Below are 14,772 nucleotides of genomic sequence, written 5' to 3'. Positions count from 1 at the left end.
CAAGTGGTTATGTTGGGATGTTCTCCGACTGAAAATAGAAGATAAATAATATGACATACCCAGCTGTTTATTATTGGGGCTGAAATCAGCACAGGAGACAACATCTTTGTGACCTTTAAAATGTCTCTCAAGGGTGGGATCCTCCTAAAAAGGATATCATAGAAGAATAAGGTGTAAAATGTTTATTTTCCAAAGTTTTTTCAATAAAACAATGTGAGTGAATGTTCAATTTACATACATATTTCTTAAGTAATATATATATATATATATATATATATATATATATATATATATATATATATATATATATATATACACACTCACCTAAAGGATTATTAGGAACACCATACTAATACTGTGTTTGACCCCCTTTCACCTTCAGAACTGCCTTAATTCTACGTGGCATTGATTCAACAAGGTGCTGAAAGCATTCTTTAGAAATGTTGGCCCATATTGATAGGATAGCATCTTGCAGTTGATGGAGATTTGTGGGATGCACATCCAGGGCACGAAGCTACCGTTCCACCACATCCCAAAGATGCTCTATTGGGTTGAGATCTGGTGACTGTGGGGGCCATTTTAGTACAGTGAACTCATTGTCATGTTCAAGAAACCAATTTGAAATGATTCGAGCTTTGTGACATGGTGCATTATCCTGCTGGAAGTAGCCATCAGAGGATGGGTACAGGGTGGTCATAAAGGGATGGACATGGTCAGAAACAATGCTCAGGTAGGCCGTGGCATTTAAACGATGCCCAATTGGCACTAAGGGGCCTAAAGTGTGCCAAGAAAACATCCCCCACACCATTACACCACCACCACCAGCCTGCACAGTGGTAACAAGGCATGATGGATCCATGTTCTCATTCTGTTTACGCCAAATTCTGACTCTACCATCTGAATATCTCAACAGAAATCGAGACTCATCAGACCAGGCAACATTTTTCCAGTCTTCAACTGTCCAATTTTGGTGAGCTCGTGCAAATTGTAGCCTCTTTTTCCTATTTGTAGTGGAGATGAGTGGTACCCGGTGGGGTCTTCTGCTGTTGTAGCCCATCCGCCTCAAGGTTGTGCGTGTTGTGGCTTCACAAATGCTTTGCTGCATACCTCGGTTGTAACGAGTGGTTATTTCAGTCAAAGTTGCTCCTCTATCAGCTTGAATCAGTCGGCCCATTCTCCTCTGACCTCTAGCATCAACAAGGCATTTTCGCCCACAGGACTGCCGCATACTGGATGTTTTTCCCTTTTCACACCATTCTTTGTAAACCATAGAAATGGTTGTGCGTGAAAGTCCCAGTAACTGAGCAGATTGTGAAATACTCAGACCGGCCCGTCTGGCACCAACAACCATGCCACGCTCAAAATTGCTTAAATCACCTTTCTTTCCCATTCTGACATTCAGTTTGGAGTTCAGGAGATTGTCTTGACCAGGACCACACCCCTAAATGCATTGAAGCAACTGCCATGTGATTGGTTGATTAGATAATTGCATTAATGAGAAATTGAACAGGTGTTCCTAATAATCCTTTAGGTGAGTGTATATATATATATATATATATATATATATATATATACATACATACACACATATAATACATACATACACATACAAGTGAAACTCGAAAAATTAGAATATCGTGCAAAAGTTCATTTATTTCAGTAATCCAGGATGCTTCAATAGCGGCCTTCAGCCTTCAGCGGCAATTCAGCTCTTCTGCATTGTTCTGTCTCATGTCTCTCATCTTTCTCTTGGCAATGGCCCATAGATTCTCTATGGGGTTAAGGTCAGGCGAGTTTGCTGGCCAATCAAGCTCAGTAATCCCATGGTCATTGAACCAGGTTTTGGTTCTTCTGGCAGTGTGGGCAGATACCAAGTCCTGCTGGAAAATGAAGTCAGCATCTCCATAAAGCTTGCCTGCTGAAGGAAGCATGAAGTGCTCTAAAATGTCCTGGTAGACGGCTGCGTTGACTCTGGACTTAATAAAGAGAAAGATGAGAGACATGAGACAGAACAATGCAGAAGAGCTGAAGGCCGCTATTGAAGCATCCTGGTCTTCCATAATTCCATTATACTTTTCAGAGGGCTGACATTTCTGTATGTAAAATACTTTTTTTTAAAATTGATTTCATGTAATATTCAAATTTTCTGAGATTTTGAATTTGGGGTTTTCATAAGCTGTAAGCCATAATCATCAAAATTATAACAAATAAAGGCTTGAAATATCTCACTTTGCATTAAATGAGTCTATATAATATATTAGTTTCACCTTATAAATTGAAATACTGAAATAAATTAACTTTTGCACGATATTCTAATTTTTCGAGTTTCACCTGTACATGGTGACAACACCATGGTTGTACCATGGTAACGTTACAATGTCTAAAACTGCTAGTTCCATAGTACTTTTTGTTAGCTAATTATATTGTTTTGTACGGTCAATTTTGTCAAATATAACCAATATTAGTATCTCCATATTCAAACATAAATACACGAAACTTTCCAGCACAGTTGCACAGAGCTAATTAAACCAGAAACGATATAAAATGTCTACATTCGCACTTTAAAATGTTTCTGCTAAGTAGTCTTACCATTACAGACGCCATTGTTCTGGAAAACGTCGAGAAAGTTTTTGAATTTCGTGCAGTTTGTTCTTTGTTTTACAAGTAAACAAGTGAAACTCCTTCATGTTGAGCCACTTCCCATCTGTCAAACAAGCCGCGTTTTCCCCAGACCAAACAAATCACGCTCCGAATCATCGAGTCAGCGGGACTAGATGAGCAATGTGGACTTAAAATCCCTTCCGATTCAAATTATTTACATGTATGAATCGTTATTAAGACTGACAAAAAACTATTTTACACAGATAAACCTCTGCATTAATGCAGTCAACTGAAACCGCTAATGTAACCCATCCTCCTAATGCAACAGAAGGCTTGCTGGGATTAAAACTAAAATTTGCAAGCTTGTCTTACTAAGATTATACTGTCTGTAGAGTTAATTAGTTGCATATCCAAGCCTAACATTGTAAACAATTGTCTTCAGAAAAAAAAAAAAAATTCAGGAATTACTGCTAAAATACATAGATCAGAAAAAGCATTTAATAAATTCTGCCGACGGGACTCTGTCACTGCACAATTGAAAAAGCATTGGAAATAACGCCGTTGCATAGCAACAACCCCAAACGGTAAAGCAGTAGAACTAGCATTGAGGTTAAAAGAACTCCGTCACTGATTGGATAACCAATTCAACGGGCCAATCAGTGAAGATTTTGCTCAAAGAGGCAACGCTTTGAGTTTTGATTTTGAAAGCTAACGTTAGCCGCCGAAGCTCAGCTACGGTAAAATGTCGGTCAAGCTAGGGATTGGCGATTCAAAGGTCAGTGTTTTTATGTTTCTGCAAAGTGTCATTTGCAAAATGTATATGTTGAAAGCTAGCTCAGGGAATGTTTCAACGTTACATGGGAAGCTGGGGTTTAAAAGGGAATCTGACACCGGCGCAGCTGCTCCTCCGTTGCCATGTCCGTTACCTGTCTGACCATCAACACCAGTTCACTGCTGATGCTTTCATGTTGTATTATTTTCTACCAGTGCTAATCAATAAATAAACCATTTATATATACTAATGGATGTTATTGGAGCTTACAGTGGCTTTTATATTCACTGCAAACTCCATTAAACTCAATGTTTGTTTTTATACACATAATTTTCTCAGATGAGAAACCAACGTTAAACAATTACATTGATCCCAAAAACAATTATTTCAGAATAGTTAGTTACACAATGGCAGTATGTTTTACTGAAATGGATGCTTATTTTCCCTCAGTATTTAAAAAAGAGGATTCCACAGAACCCCAAATATCAACATGTAAAAACACGACTTGATACAGGTATCCACTTTTTGGTGACTAACATTTTGAATATTCATTGCATATATGACAAAATAGACTAACCCTGTTTATTTTCTAGGCTTCAGCCTGACAAAATATATGGAGAGACTAGAGGAGGCCAAGAAAAGTAAGTTCAGAATATTATAAATCCATATTATTGCTGAAACATTTTTTAATATTTCAAAATGTCATGGTGCATTTAATTCAGAAGGGTTATTCTAACTTTTTTACAACACCTAACAAATCGCAGACATTCAAGCACATCACAGTGGTCAAACAAAACTAGTGTGTGTTTACATAAAAAATATACAAAACAGTGCAGAATGGCACAGTAATGCATCTTTTGTGAACAGCTCCTTAATGACTTGTTTCAGCTGTTTTGTCTCCAAATGTACTTGTCCTACTTATATTTACTCACCTGATGAGGAGAGAAAGACTGCTTTGTCCATATTGGTCATCTTGTTACAGGTTCCCTCTGATTTCTCAAGGATAAGCAAGTCTTGCTCCTCCTTTTTGATGCATGAGCAATGGATGGTTATTGTACTGTAGATTACAGTTATTCCTCTGTCAAGATTGTCTGTAGTGAAACCGAGATGCATAACCTCATCCAGTGGTGTCACTTGGCATCTTACAGTGGGTTTGATGGTGAGGCTGGACTATGGAGTTCTTGCCAAAGATAAAAAGAGACGTTGGCAGAGCTCGTCTCAGTTTGCAGCAGCAATTGGCTTGTTAAAGTCAAGTTTAGCGAGTTTAATCTGTATCAAAATGGAGTTTGATATTTTGGGTGTGAATTTAAATGATGTGTCTTTAAATGAAGATGAAGTGAGAAATGGTAACACTCAGGATCCAGGTAAAATGCATCAGAATTGTTTTTGTGCAGCAGCTCTGCATCATTTGAAATGCATGTTTATTATATATATTTTTTCCAGACTACAGATACAGGAAGGATGAGCTATTTAAAAGACTGAAAGTGACTACATTTGCTCAGCTGGTAAGTGAAAAAGAAATTATAGCCTATAAAACACATGGTTTACTTTCAGTTTTAATACAGTAAAAATATTTTTTTAGAAATATTATTACAATTTAAAATGACTATTTTCTATTTTAATATAATTTAAAATGTAATTTATTCCTGTGATGGCAAAGCTGAATTTTCAGCATCATTACTCCAGTCTTTAGTGTCACATGATCCTTCAGAAACCATTCTAATATACTGATTTGCTAATCAAGAGACAAATCTTTGTATTATGATTATTAACAATGTTGAAAAAAGTTGTGCTTTGCAAGAGGAAGTTCAAAAGAACAGCATTTATTTTCAAATTTTTTTTTTTGATGATATAAATGTCTTTGCTAACACTTATTAATTGTATGTATATTGTGTGTGTGCATAATTGTTTATTTGTTTATTTTTTCAGGTAATCCAAGTTGCTTCGGTGTCAGATCAGAATGACAACATTAATGATGAAATGCCTGGATTAGATGGTAGTTTCATTTCTCTTTTATGTTACTCTTTATTCTCAGTAGTTTTTACTAACAATTATTATGAATTAACACCCTAGCAACCGCATAGCAACATATTAACTACAACTCAGGACACTTTAGTACGGAGCCCCTAAGGGGACATGGTTATGGAAAACATGAGATGGGAGGAAAAAAAATTATATTGCAGTGACTTTGCGTTTACTTTCAAATCTTTTGCGCTCACCTGAGAAACATTGCGTTCACTTGTTTCTTTTGCATGAGCCTGCACACCTGCAGATGGAAACAATTTAAGTTGGGAGGAAAACTATTTTAATGCTTTTTTGAGCGAATGCTCATGGCAATGCAAAATTTGTGCAAGTGAACGCAAAAGTTGTGCACACAAATGCTAAGTTCCTTGGGGAACGCAAAAATTTGTCCAAAGTAAACGCAAAGTTCCGCTGGGAATGCAAAAGTTGTGCACGCAAACGCTAAGTTCCTCGGGGAACTCAAAATTTGTGCGCACAAATGCTAAGTTCCTTGGGGAATGCAAAATTTGCGCGCACAAATACAAAGTTCCTCAGGGAACGAAATGTGTGCGCAAACGAATGCAAAATATTTGCAAGCAAATGTAAAGTTTCTTGGGGAAACAAAATAACAAAAGTAGCGCGAGTGAATGTGAATTTTCTCAGGAGCTTTGCAAAGCAGTTTTTCCCTACTATCTGTCTATCCGTAATGTACTATCCGTACATTAGCAACCACATAGCAACGCCCTGACAACTGTTTTCATTTTATTTATTTATTTTGTATATGGTTTCAGATGATATTTCAATATTCTCGGCATCAACGGGGCTCGACGGCTTCTCCGATCAGACTAATGGCTCCCCAGAGCCGACGCTTCTCAACTCACAGTGCATCAACAATGAGGAATCCGGCAACACTGGGTTTTCTCCTAGATCTACACTCCAAAGGTAGTCAAATCACTTTTGTTTTTGTGACACACCTGTCCATGTCCTTAATTCAACCGGTCACATCAGAATATCATTTTATGCATCTAACTGATCCCCCCTCTAGCATTTCCTCTATTGTACACCCACAAGAGCTCTCATTGGCCAGGCTGCTTTCTCATGGCCCCAAGTGCCAATGAGTCTGTTTGGGGACAGTCGGTGCAATCGGACTCCGTCCTCAGAGACCCTGTGGGGGGGAACAATGAGATATAGCCTGTAACACTGAGCACCCCTGACTGTCCTCACTCGATGTAATCGAGAATCTCTGGGCTCATTCATAGTGTCATCAGTGGCGTGGGAGAAATGGATCTGGACAGGAACGGACAGAAGACCATCCGACTGTCTCCAGTGTCTACCTCCAACACCACAGAGTGCCCCTTACCTGACTGCCCGTATCTGTTGCTGGATGTGCGGGACAGAGAGCAGTATGACCAGTGCCATATTATCAGTGGTAGGAAACTTACCTGGAAAACAGAATTTTGCTCAAAGCATGAAATACATTAATATAATATTATTAACAAACTTTTTTTTGCTCACAGCTTATAGTTACCCCATAGCGACCTTATCAAGGACAATGAACCCATACACGAAAGAAGTCCTTGATTACGTATCCTTTTATTCCTGATATGTGAAAATGTTTGTTCTGTATTAAAACATATCGCAAACCTATAATGTGCATCTAATGCACAGAAGCACAATAAATGAATATTTTTATTTATTTATTCATCAATTTTGATGCACATTTATGAAATGCGCTATAATGTATAATACTTATAAGGGGGTCCTATGAATGAAGGAATAAATAATTTGATTTAATTCATGAACAATAAATAAATAACATAAAAAATATCAATTGTGCATTCATTCATAGGACCCCAGGATACCATTGGAAAAAGTCGCACTGTTTTTGTACGATCAATCGTTTCTGTCATTTCAAATTCCTAATTTTAAAATCTTTAACAGCTACACAGAAAAATGCATCGGGAAAGATCATAATTTTGTATGATGAAGATGAGAGGATAGCAAGTCAAGCGGCCACCACCATGTGCGAGAGAGGGTTTGAGAATCTCTTCATGTTGTCGGGGGGTAAGTCATCGTGATGACTTCTTCCAGGCAGACTGGAGACTGATAACAAACCTCAAAGACTTCCATGAATATTTTTCTACATTACTTCTCATAGAAGGGAAAATAAGAAGTTCTTTTTGAAATGAATATTGTTATACATAGATCATTGGGGTCTCAATTATCTCCAAAGAATACACGTGGGTTAATCCTGTCAGTATTTCAGTATTCATCTTTTCCTTTCTCAACAAGGTTTAAAAGTGGTTGCTCAGAAGTTCCCTGAAGGAATGACAACAGGCTCCATTCCCATCTCCTGTCTGCCATCACCCACGGGACCTGGAGGTCGTAAGCGATCGGTGCCACGGCAGACGTCACAGGCAGCAGAAAAAAAGTGGCGGTTCACCTCAGAGGACCAAAGCAGAATCCAGCATTACTTAGAGGAGGTGTTAATACCCAGCGAGCCCGGCAGTGAGTCATCCATTTCAAAAATGATGAAATGAAATAACCATTTTCACTGACCAAAAAAAAACTCTCATCAATTACTCACCCTCATGTCGTTTTTATTTTATTCTGTGAGCCACATTTACAATTACTAATATATTACTATTTCCCCCCCCCCCACACACACACACATTTTAGGTCGTCTCAGCAGTAGATTGTCCACTAGCAGCGCTGGCTCCAAAGCATCTACAGTTCGGAGCGGTCGACAGGGCTCATCCATAGCAGGATCAGAAAGCGTCCGTTCGCAGAGCAGTCGGCCTTGGAAATAACCTTCCGTTTCACTCTCACCATTGTCGTCTTCACTTCAATGCAAATAAAGCCTTTATATTCTACTTTTGCAGGATTCCTGTGAACATCTGTGATGGACATTCTAAACTACTGGCCACATGCACATAGTTTAATTCTCAGAAGTACACTGGAAGAAATTAAACATTTTATTGGTCCTGGTAGTACACCCAAATGGCACTGTTTTATTATTTCAGTTTATACACATATCTTTGCACTTGCTGACTCCAAATCTAAACTACATGTTTCAAATCTGATTTGCGCAGTCATCAACTTGTTGGCATCAAGAACCATTTATACTGTAATGATGGTACAAGATGTCTATGGTTTGACATCTAGCTGTTTTAATGCATATGTAGGGTTCTTCTCTGTTACATAAGTAAGCAGGTCTTAGTGGAAGGACTACACCTCTTGGTGGTCATTTTATTTGCTTTAGTTTTGCTATGACATGATCTGTTCATTGAGCATGCTGTATGTTTACTTGCTCAGTAGACGCAGTATGTATGGCGCATTACTTTAGAAGTATTTTAGATGTGCTTCATGTTTTTTATGCCTTAAATCTATAGCTAATCTGTTCATTCAGTGCATTTATTTAAACGATTGATGCTTTCTGAACTAGTGCGGAAGATCTGCTCAACTGTGATTTGAATATTATGAAATGTAGATGTGATTGCTGGCATTAATGAAGTTGATGTTGCTGTGTGAAATTTTGCTTTGTTGCAGAGTGTGATGAAGGAACTTAAAGTGCATTTATTGGAGTCAGTGTTGGTGGAATGTGTACATGGAGTGGTAGAAAGAGCTTTGACTGGTTTGTTTGGCCTTTGTTGTCTGTGCTGATTGACTGAAATCAGTTATTCCTGTTCTTTCATAGACCTTGTTTTATTGACTAATTCATAATTTAATGTAATCTATATAATGAAAACTACCTGGTTTGTTCTTTTGTAATGAAAGTATGAATAAAGATCAATTTTATATTGAAGACCTAAGTGGTACCTACATGACTTTCAAGGATATTTATCATGTATGTTCAGAAATGGCTTGATCTAATGAGCTGAGCTGTTATGACAATGATCTTTTTAGTCATTGTTCAAAAATTGTTTATTACGAGTATAACTCCCTGTAATACTTGATTCTAGTTGGTCAGTTAAAGTATTAATAAGGCAATCTAATGTTCGCAGTCGTCCCTGACAAATGCTCTAAATCAGACTGCTCGTAACTAACCAGTGCAGCATTTAATAAAAAATGATAAGTTGACTTAACTTAAAAAAATGAGGAAACCCGTTACCTTAAATGTATTAAGTGATTGAAAAAATTAAGTTATGTGGACTTGTCAAGTCCATGAAGTTTATTACATGAAGTTGTCAACTGATAACTTTTTACAGTGACTTCAGACTTAGTATTATTATTACTGTGATACTGCCGTGTGTGTCTTGTTGCTAAGCTGTAAACAGACTATTATACAGTGGCCTAATATTTTCTAATATTCACTGTCGTCCTTGGCTTGCAACGCTGTATATCAGACCTCTTAACTAACCGGCGCAACAATGGCAAGCTGCTTTGACTTTTAATCTGATATCAAGAATTCAATTATCAGTAGTTAAAATGATCATTCTTGACATCAGGAGTTTTTATAGGAACAATTTCTAATTGTTAAAATCAGGAATTACATTTCCAATAATAAAAACGTGAATTCTTGACATCAAAAAAATTTCTTACAGATAAGATTATAAAACACTTTCCACTCAAATCAATATTTCATGTCCATAGCTTTATTCATTTGTCAAGAAGCAATTTAATAAGATGGATAATCTACTATCTGATAGTCATTGTCACGAAATAAACCCCTTTTTGCCATAATGACCAGCTGACTGTACATTATCCCTTACTTCATGCATACACTTACAAACTTATGCACTTTGACTCATCACAAAAATACTGTTGTATGTTTAATATGGATTATTCTTGGTGTGCTCCATGATAGCCATCAGGGCCAGCCAGGTCTCCTCAGCAGTCGGGATGATCTGATTGGCTGGCAGGATGAAACCATAGCGACCAGTGTCTCTCAGCTCAAAGGTGTAGGAGTACTTGATGCCCTGATCGTAAGTCCAGTCAGTAGTGACTCCATCGGCTTGGTCTGAGAGCAAAAAGATTGTTAACAATGAGATTAATAGTCATTATGATATTAGATTAAATCTTTAGGTTCACTGGAAATGTACTTACAGATGGTAGTAATCATGCTGCCAAATGTATATTCAGTGTTATACAAAGACTTAAGTTCAGTGATGGCCTTTCTTGCGAGTTCATGCTGAAGGGACAATGCAGAATTGATTTGAACAGATCGAATATGTTAAAAGCATCAAAATCAGCATGTTTCTGTGACATACATACCAGTTCAGCCTGGTCTTTGGCAGGAGTCGCTGTGTATCCATGTGGATATAGGAGCATCTGGGAATAGCTGTGAATGGACAAAAAGGCCTTGAGGTTGCCGTGAGATTTCACAAAGTCCACAATGGCCTTGATCTCTGGCTCAGATTGAGCACTGGGTCCATGGTAGGTCTGAGAGCACGGGTCACTGCTGGCACCAGGACCTATAGACGAAAAACAGTATAGTATAATATAGTTGAAACAGTAGTATAAATAGTATAAACAGTATATACATCGTTGAATATATAAATCAATCAGAATCAATATCCCAAACTTAATGCTACATCTCACCACCAAAGCCAGTGTCCCAGTTTCTGTTGGGATCAACTCCAACACAGCTGGAGCCAGGGTTCGGCTTTCTGGTTTTACGCCACATGCGGTCCTTAAACAACCAACCAATTGGATTCCACAAGAAAGGGGGCAAATTTCATTAAAATAGTTGTTCTGTTAAACCGAATGTGCATGTAATGTCTTCCAGGCATTAAACTCACACTGCTATGGGTGTAGGCGAAACCATCAGGGTTGGTGACAATCTCCAAGAAGATATCATAGTTGTTAAGGATGTCGGTGAGGACGGGGTCACGTCCGTAGTCAGTCACGATCTACTCAACAGAAAATACACGGGTATAAATCTTTGATTCAGTTATGCTGTCATAGATTGTATTTCAGAATTTCAGATTACCTTCTTGGCAAACCAGATTCCGCTGGCCTGGGTGACCCATTCTCTGGAGTGGATGCCAGTGTCGATCCAAATACCTGGACGGTTCGCTCCAGTGCTGAACTGAGTGACAGGATATTAGTCATAATGAACAAATATTCATTTATCCTGACATTTATATTACTTACGCTGCATGCATCCTAATTAATACAAATTTACATTATACACCACATTGGAAATTGTAAAGCATGCATTTTTCTGCAAGTAGTCTAGCAGTGAAATAAAATTGCATCTTGATATCACCTTATTAGCTTCTAGCTAAAATTATTATACTAAAAATCATTACTGGAATCATAGTATTATCATAGCTTGTGTGCAATATCTCATCTGAGATTTGGTATTTTGCAAGGTTCTATTACCAGCATGATTTGTGACACACTAATCTTGCATGTAGATATACGCAAATCTCTATTAAATCCTGCTATATGTAATAATTAAAGTTTCCTAATAGTAAAATAAGCATAAATAATATCATAAGATTGTTATTGATTGTGAGTCATGACCAACCTTCAGGACGTTCAAGGGGCGGCTCTCATAGCTCTGACCAATCACAATTTTGCTGACCATACTGTTTTCTGCCACGAGCATGTCCATGAAAGAGTAAATCTGCAAATAGCATGGTGAAGATCAAATACATGGATGTATGTAAAGCTAGGTTCTATAGGTTTATACACAAAAAAAAGTTAACTTAAGTCATAAACACATTTGATACAAACAATTTTAAAGTACAATAAAACATCATATAGTTTCTTTGAAAAGGCTGATGTTGAAAGTTGAATGTCTTGTAAAGCTATTGAATTAAAGTTGCACCACTCACAGAGTTCAGGTCATGGTAGGTGGTGTAGACAAAATCATCGGTACTTCTCGGGAAGGCGCGAAATTTCACCATCTCACGTTCCTCATCATCCAGCAAATCCTTATGTTACAGAAAGCCATCAAATAAGTAAGGATTTTTCAGCTTTTTGTTCGTTTGTTTTTTCGACCACAGCTTTGAAATAGTCCCACCTGAACATTCTCAATCATGACATTATACGGGATCTGATTGTATGCCAGGAACGCCCTGACAGCCTGGAGGCTGTGAAAGGGAACACGAACATCCACAGGCAGGGACTCATGAACGGGCTCCATCCAGAAGTCCAGCTGAACACAAATGAAAATATAGTGTAATAAAGTAATTTATATTACATTAAAATATGAGTATAATATAAACTATATAATAGTAATAAATATTACATTGTGCTGTCAAACCGATTAATCGCATCTAACAAAAGTTTGTAAATATATAATGTGTGTGTGTGTGTGTGTGTGTGTGTGTGTGTGTGTGTGTGTATAAACATCACCTTTATCCCAAAAAATCTGAAACAATCAAATGATCTATGGGCTTCACAAACACTTACCCCGAGTGTCTGTTCAGGGAGTTCCTTCAGGAGAGAAATCTGCTCTGCATCTTTTGCAGTGATCCGAAGAACCTGGTCTCTTTAGAAACATTTATCCAATTTCTTTAGCTTCAATATTCAGAATAATGAATATAGTATTTTGCATGTTTTAGATAAATAGAACAGAAACTGGCACATAAGGAAGTCAGAGTTTGTTTCTCTGTATTTCAGCTGTCGGTATAGGACAATATGTTAACACATGACATGTTTATTTATTAGCTGGGAATTTGGCAGCATAAAGTAAGGGATAGACTACTTGGAGACACAAGAGAACTCACCCCTCAAAAGTTACTTTGCCAAATACAGCCACAAAAAGAGCCGTTAGAACCAGTAACCCCTTCATCTTGCTGCTTGAAGTAGAGTTTCTCATAGTAAGCAACCCCTTTATATAGGCCTACTATCATGGTGGTGATTATGACTGGATTCGAGGAGCTAACAGGGTCAGGGCTCAGACAAACCTGCTGCTTTGGTTCTCACAACGTTATAAAATACTGATGATGGAGTTTAAAGGATGAGAGCATTGCATCTGTTTTCTCTCCTGTTTCTAAATATAGCAAGTCAGGGTTTATTGACAAGAAACCAAGTTGCTGTACTTTTTTCAAGTCCATGGTTCACCGTCAAATGAGGAGGTAAACTGGAAATTCAATCTATAGTCACTACAGTTCATATTTCTGGAAAATCTACATATTTGTATGCAGAGCCGGACAGTAACGGAGTATATTTACTTGAGTACAATTTTTGGGGAGTACTCATGACTTTACTCAAGTACATTTGAGAGGCAAATATTGTACTCTTTACTCCACTACATTTCTATCCATAACCGTGAGTACCCGTTACTTCTAAAAAAAAGGTAAAAAGAAAAATCTCGGAAACCCTCAATTTGTTGTTTCCCTCTCAAACGTGATTGGATTGTGCAGGTGCCACTGATTGGGACAGCCTATCAGCAATCACCTTTAGCTTTCCGCCAAAGTCAACTCCATGGTCAGATTTAGATAAGAGACGAAACCATGGATGAAATAATGGATGAAGACGCAGCAGGTCCATCCCGGGAATGTGCCAACCCTTGGCTCCACCTCGCCAGACTATTTCAATTTTCTGAACAAGTTAATGATAGTTTTCACTTCAAGTGTTTGCTGTGTTTACCAATGTAAGCACTGTGGCAGTAGTAATGCAATATTTAGAAAATGTACTCTTGTACGCTTGATACTCAAGTACTTTTAAAAACAAGTACTTCAGTACTTTTACTTAAGTAGACATCTGACTGTAGTACTTTTACTTGTACTTGAGTAAAATTTAGCAAGGGGTATCTGTACTTTTACTCAAGTAATGAAGCTGTGTACTCTGTCCACCTCTGTTTGTATGTCTATTACGCAAACCTACTAATTTGTTTTCTGTGATGTCTTTGACGTTGTTTTGCAAATATTGCTGATGTAATATTTTGTAGAAATGACGAGAATGAAGTGATCCTTTTGTCTTTTGTCCTTCAGTAAGAATGGGTTTGAAATCATAAACAAATAAGTAATTTTTTTTTGTGGCAAGGCCAGTGAAAATGTTGACAGGGTGAACACTGAATAAGTTGACTGATAAAGAGCAAAAGTCTAGGTGTGTCAATAAAAAAGTTTTTAAATACATTTTTTATATCCATTTTCCCTGTTAAAGTTCTTTTTTTATCATTCATAATTTATTTTAATTTTTTGTTATATTTTAGCCTTTTTGCATTATAGAAATACCCCCTTTGCATTTGAATTGAGCTATTATTTAATAACATAATAATCCAAACAAAAAGCAGTTGAAAAAAGCAGTTGAAGGATAAAGTGAATAATTAAATTATTTATCTGACTCCAATATAATTTATCTGACCAAGTTGTTGTTATTTAACCTCTTATTCTTTAAAGGTAAAAGTCTTTCTTAGAACCGATAGGGAAACATAGGATTTAACCTAAACGTTAAGATAGCGTCTAGGTTACAAATCTAACCCCCGTTCCCTGACAACA

At 37.4% G+C, this 14,772-nt stretch overlaps 3 protein-coding genes across 3 annotated transcripts in view; 1 reads left to right on the top strand and 2 right to left on the bottom strand.

Moving 5' to 3' along the window:
* Nucleotides 1-3,207, bottom strand: part of poc1b (POC1 centriolar protein B) — a 33,031-nt gene extending 29,824 nt beyond the window's left edge. The window contains exons 1-2 of the mRNA XM_084095718.1: nucleotides 2,590-3,207; nucleotides 60-144 (exon numbers count right to left, since the gene is read on the bottom strand). Of these exons, the coding sequence (XP_083951844.1) occupies nucleotides 60-144; nucleotides 2,590-2,604 (100 nt within the window). The 5' untranslated portion in view covers nucleotides 2,605-3,207. The remainder of the gene's footprint in view (nucleotides 1-59; nucleotides 145-2,589) is intronic.
* Nucleotides 3,203-9,179, top strand: cep41 (centrosomal protein 41). The gene is made up of 11 exons (XM_084095719.1): nucleotides 3,203-3,376; nucleotides 3,824-3,887; nucleotides 3,967-4,014; nucleotides 4,817-4,878; nucleotides 5,303-5,369; nucleotides 6,166-6,316; nucleotides 6,634-6,803; nucleotides 6,892-6,959; nucleotides 7,324-7,438; nucleotides 7,667-7,882; nucleotides 8,054-9,179. The coding sequence occupies exons 1-11, from the start codon at nucleotides 3,344-3,346 to the stop codon at nucleotides 8,182-8,184; spliced, it is 1,125 nt and encodes a 374-aa protein (XP_083951845.1). The 5' UTR covers nucleotides 3,203-3,343; the 3' UTR covers nucleotides 8,185-9,179.
* A 770-nt stretch (nucleotides 9,180-9,949) lies between these two features.
* On the bottom strand, nucleotides 9,950-13,170 carry LOC311070305 (carboxypeptidase A1-like). Its single transcript, XM_084094084.1, has 11 exons — nucleotides 13,057-13,170; nucleotides 12,740-12,818; nucleotides 12,348-12,482; nucleotides 12,160-12,258; nucleotides 11,850-11,948; nucleotides 11,307-11,405; nucleotides 11,116-11,226; nucleotides 10,916-11,006; nucleotides 10,589-10,788; nucleotides 10,421-10,505; nucleotides 9,950-10,334 (listed from the first exon to the last, which is right to left on the bottom strand). Exons 1-11 carry the CDS (start codon nucleotides 13,146-13,148, stop codon nucleotides 10,147-10,149), a joined length of 1,278 nt encoding a protein of 425 aa, XP_083950210.1. The 5' UTR covers nucleotides 13,149-13,170; the 3' UTR covers nucleotides 9,950-10,146.
* Between the last annotated feature and the right edge of the window lie 1,602 nt (nucleotides 13,171-14,772).

The sequence above is a fragment of the Abramis brama genome, assembly GCF_963993115.1.
Source record: "Abramis brama genome assembly, chromosome: 20".
NCBI classification, from domain to species: Eukaryota; Metazoa; Chordata; class Actinopteri; order Cypriniformes; family Leuciscidae; genus Abramis; species Abramis brama.
The sequence above is the reverse complement of the archived record's forward strand: the minus strand, read 5'-3'. Positions and strand labels throughout refer to the sequence as shown.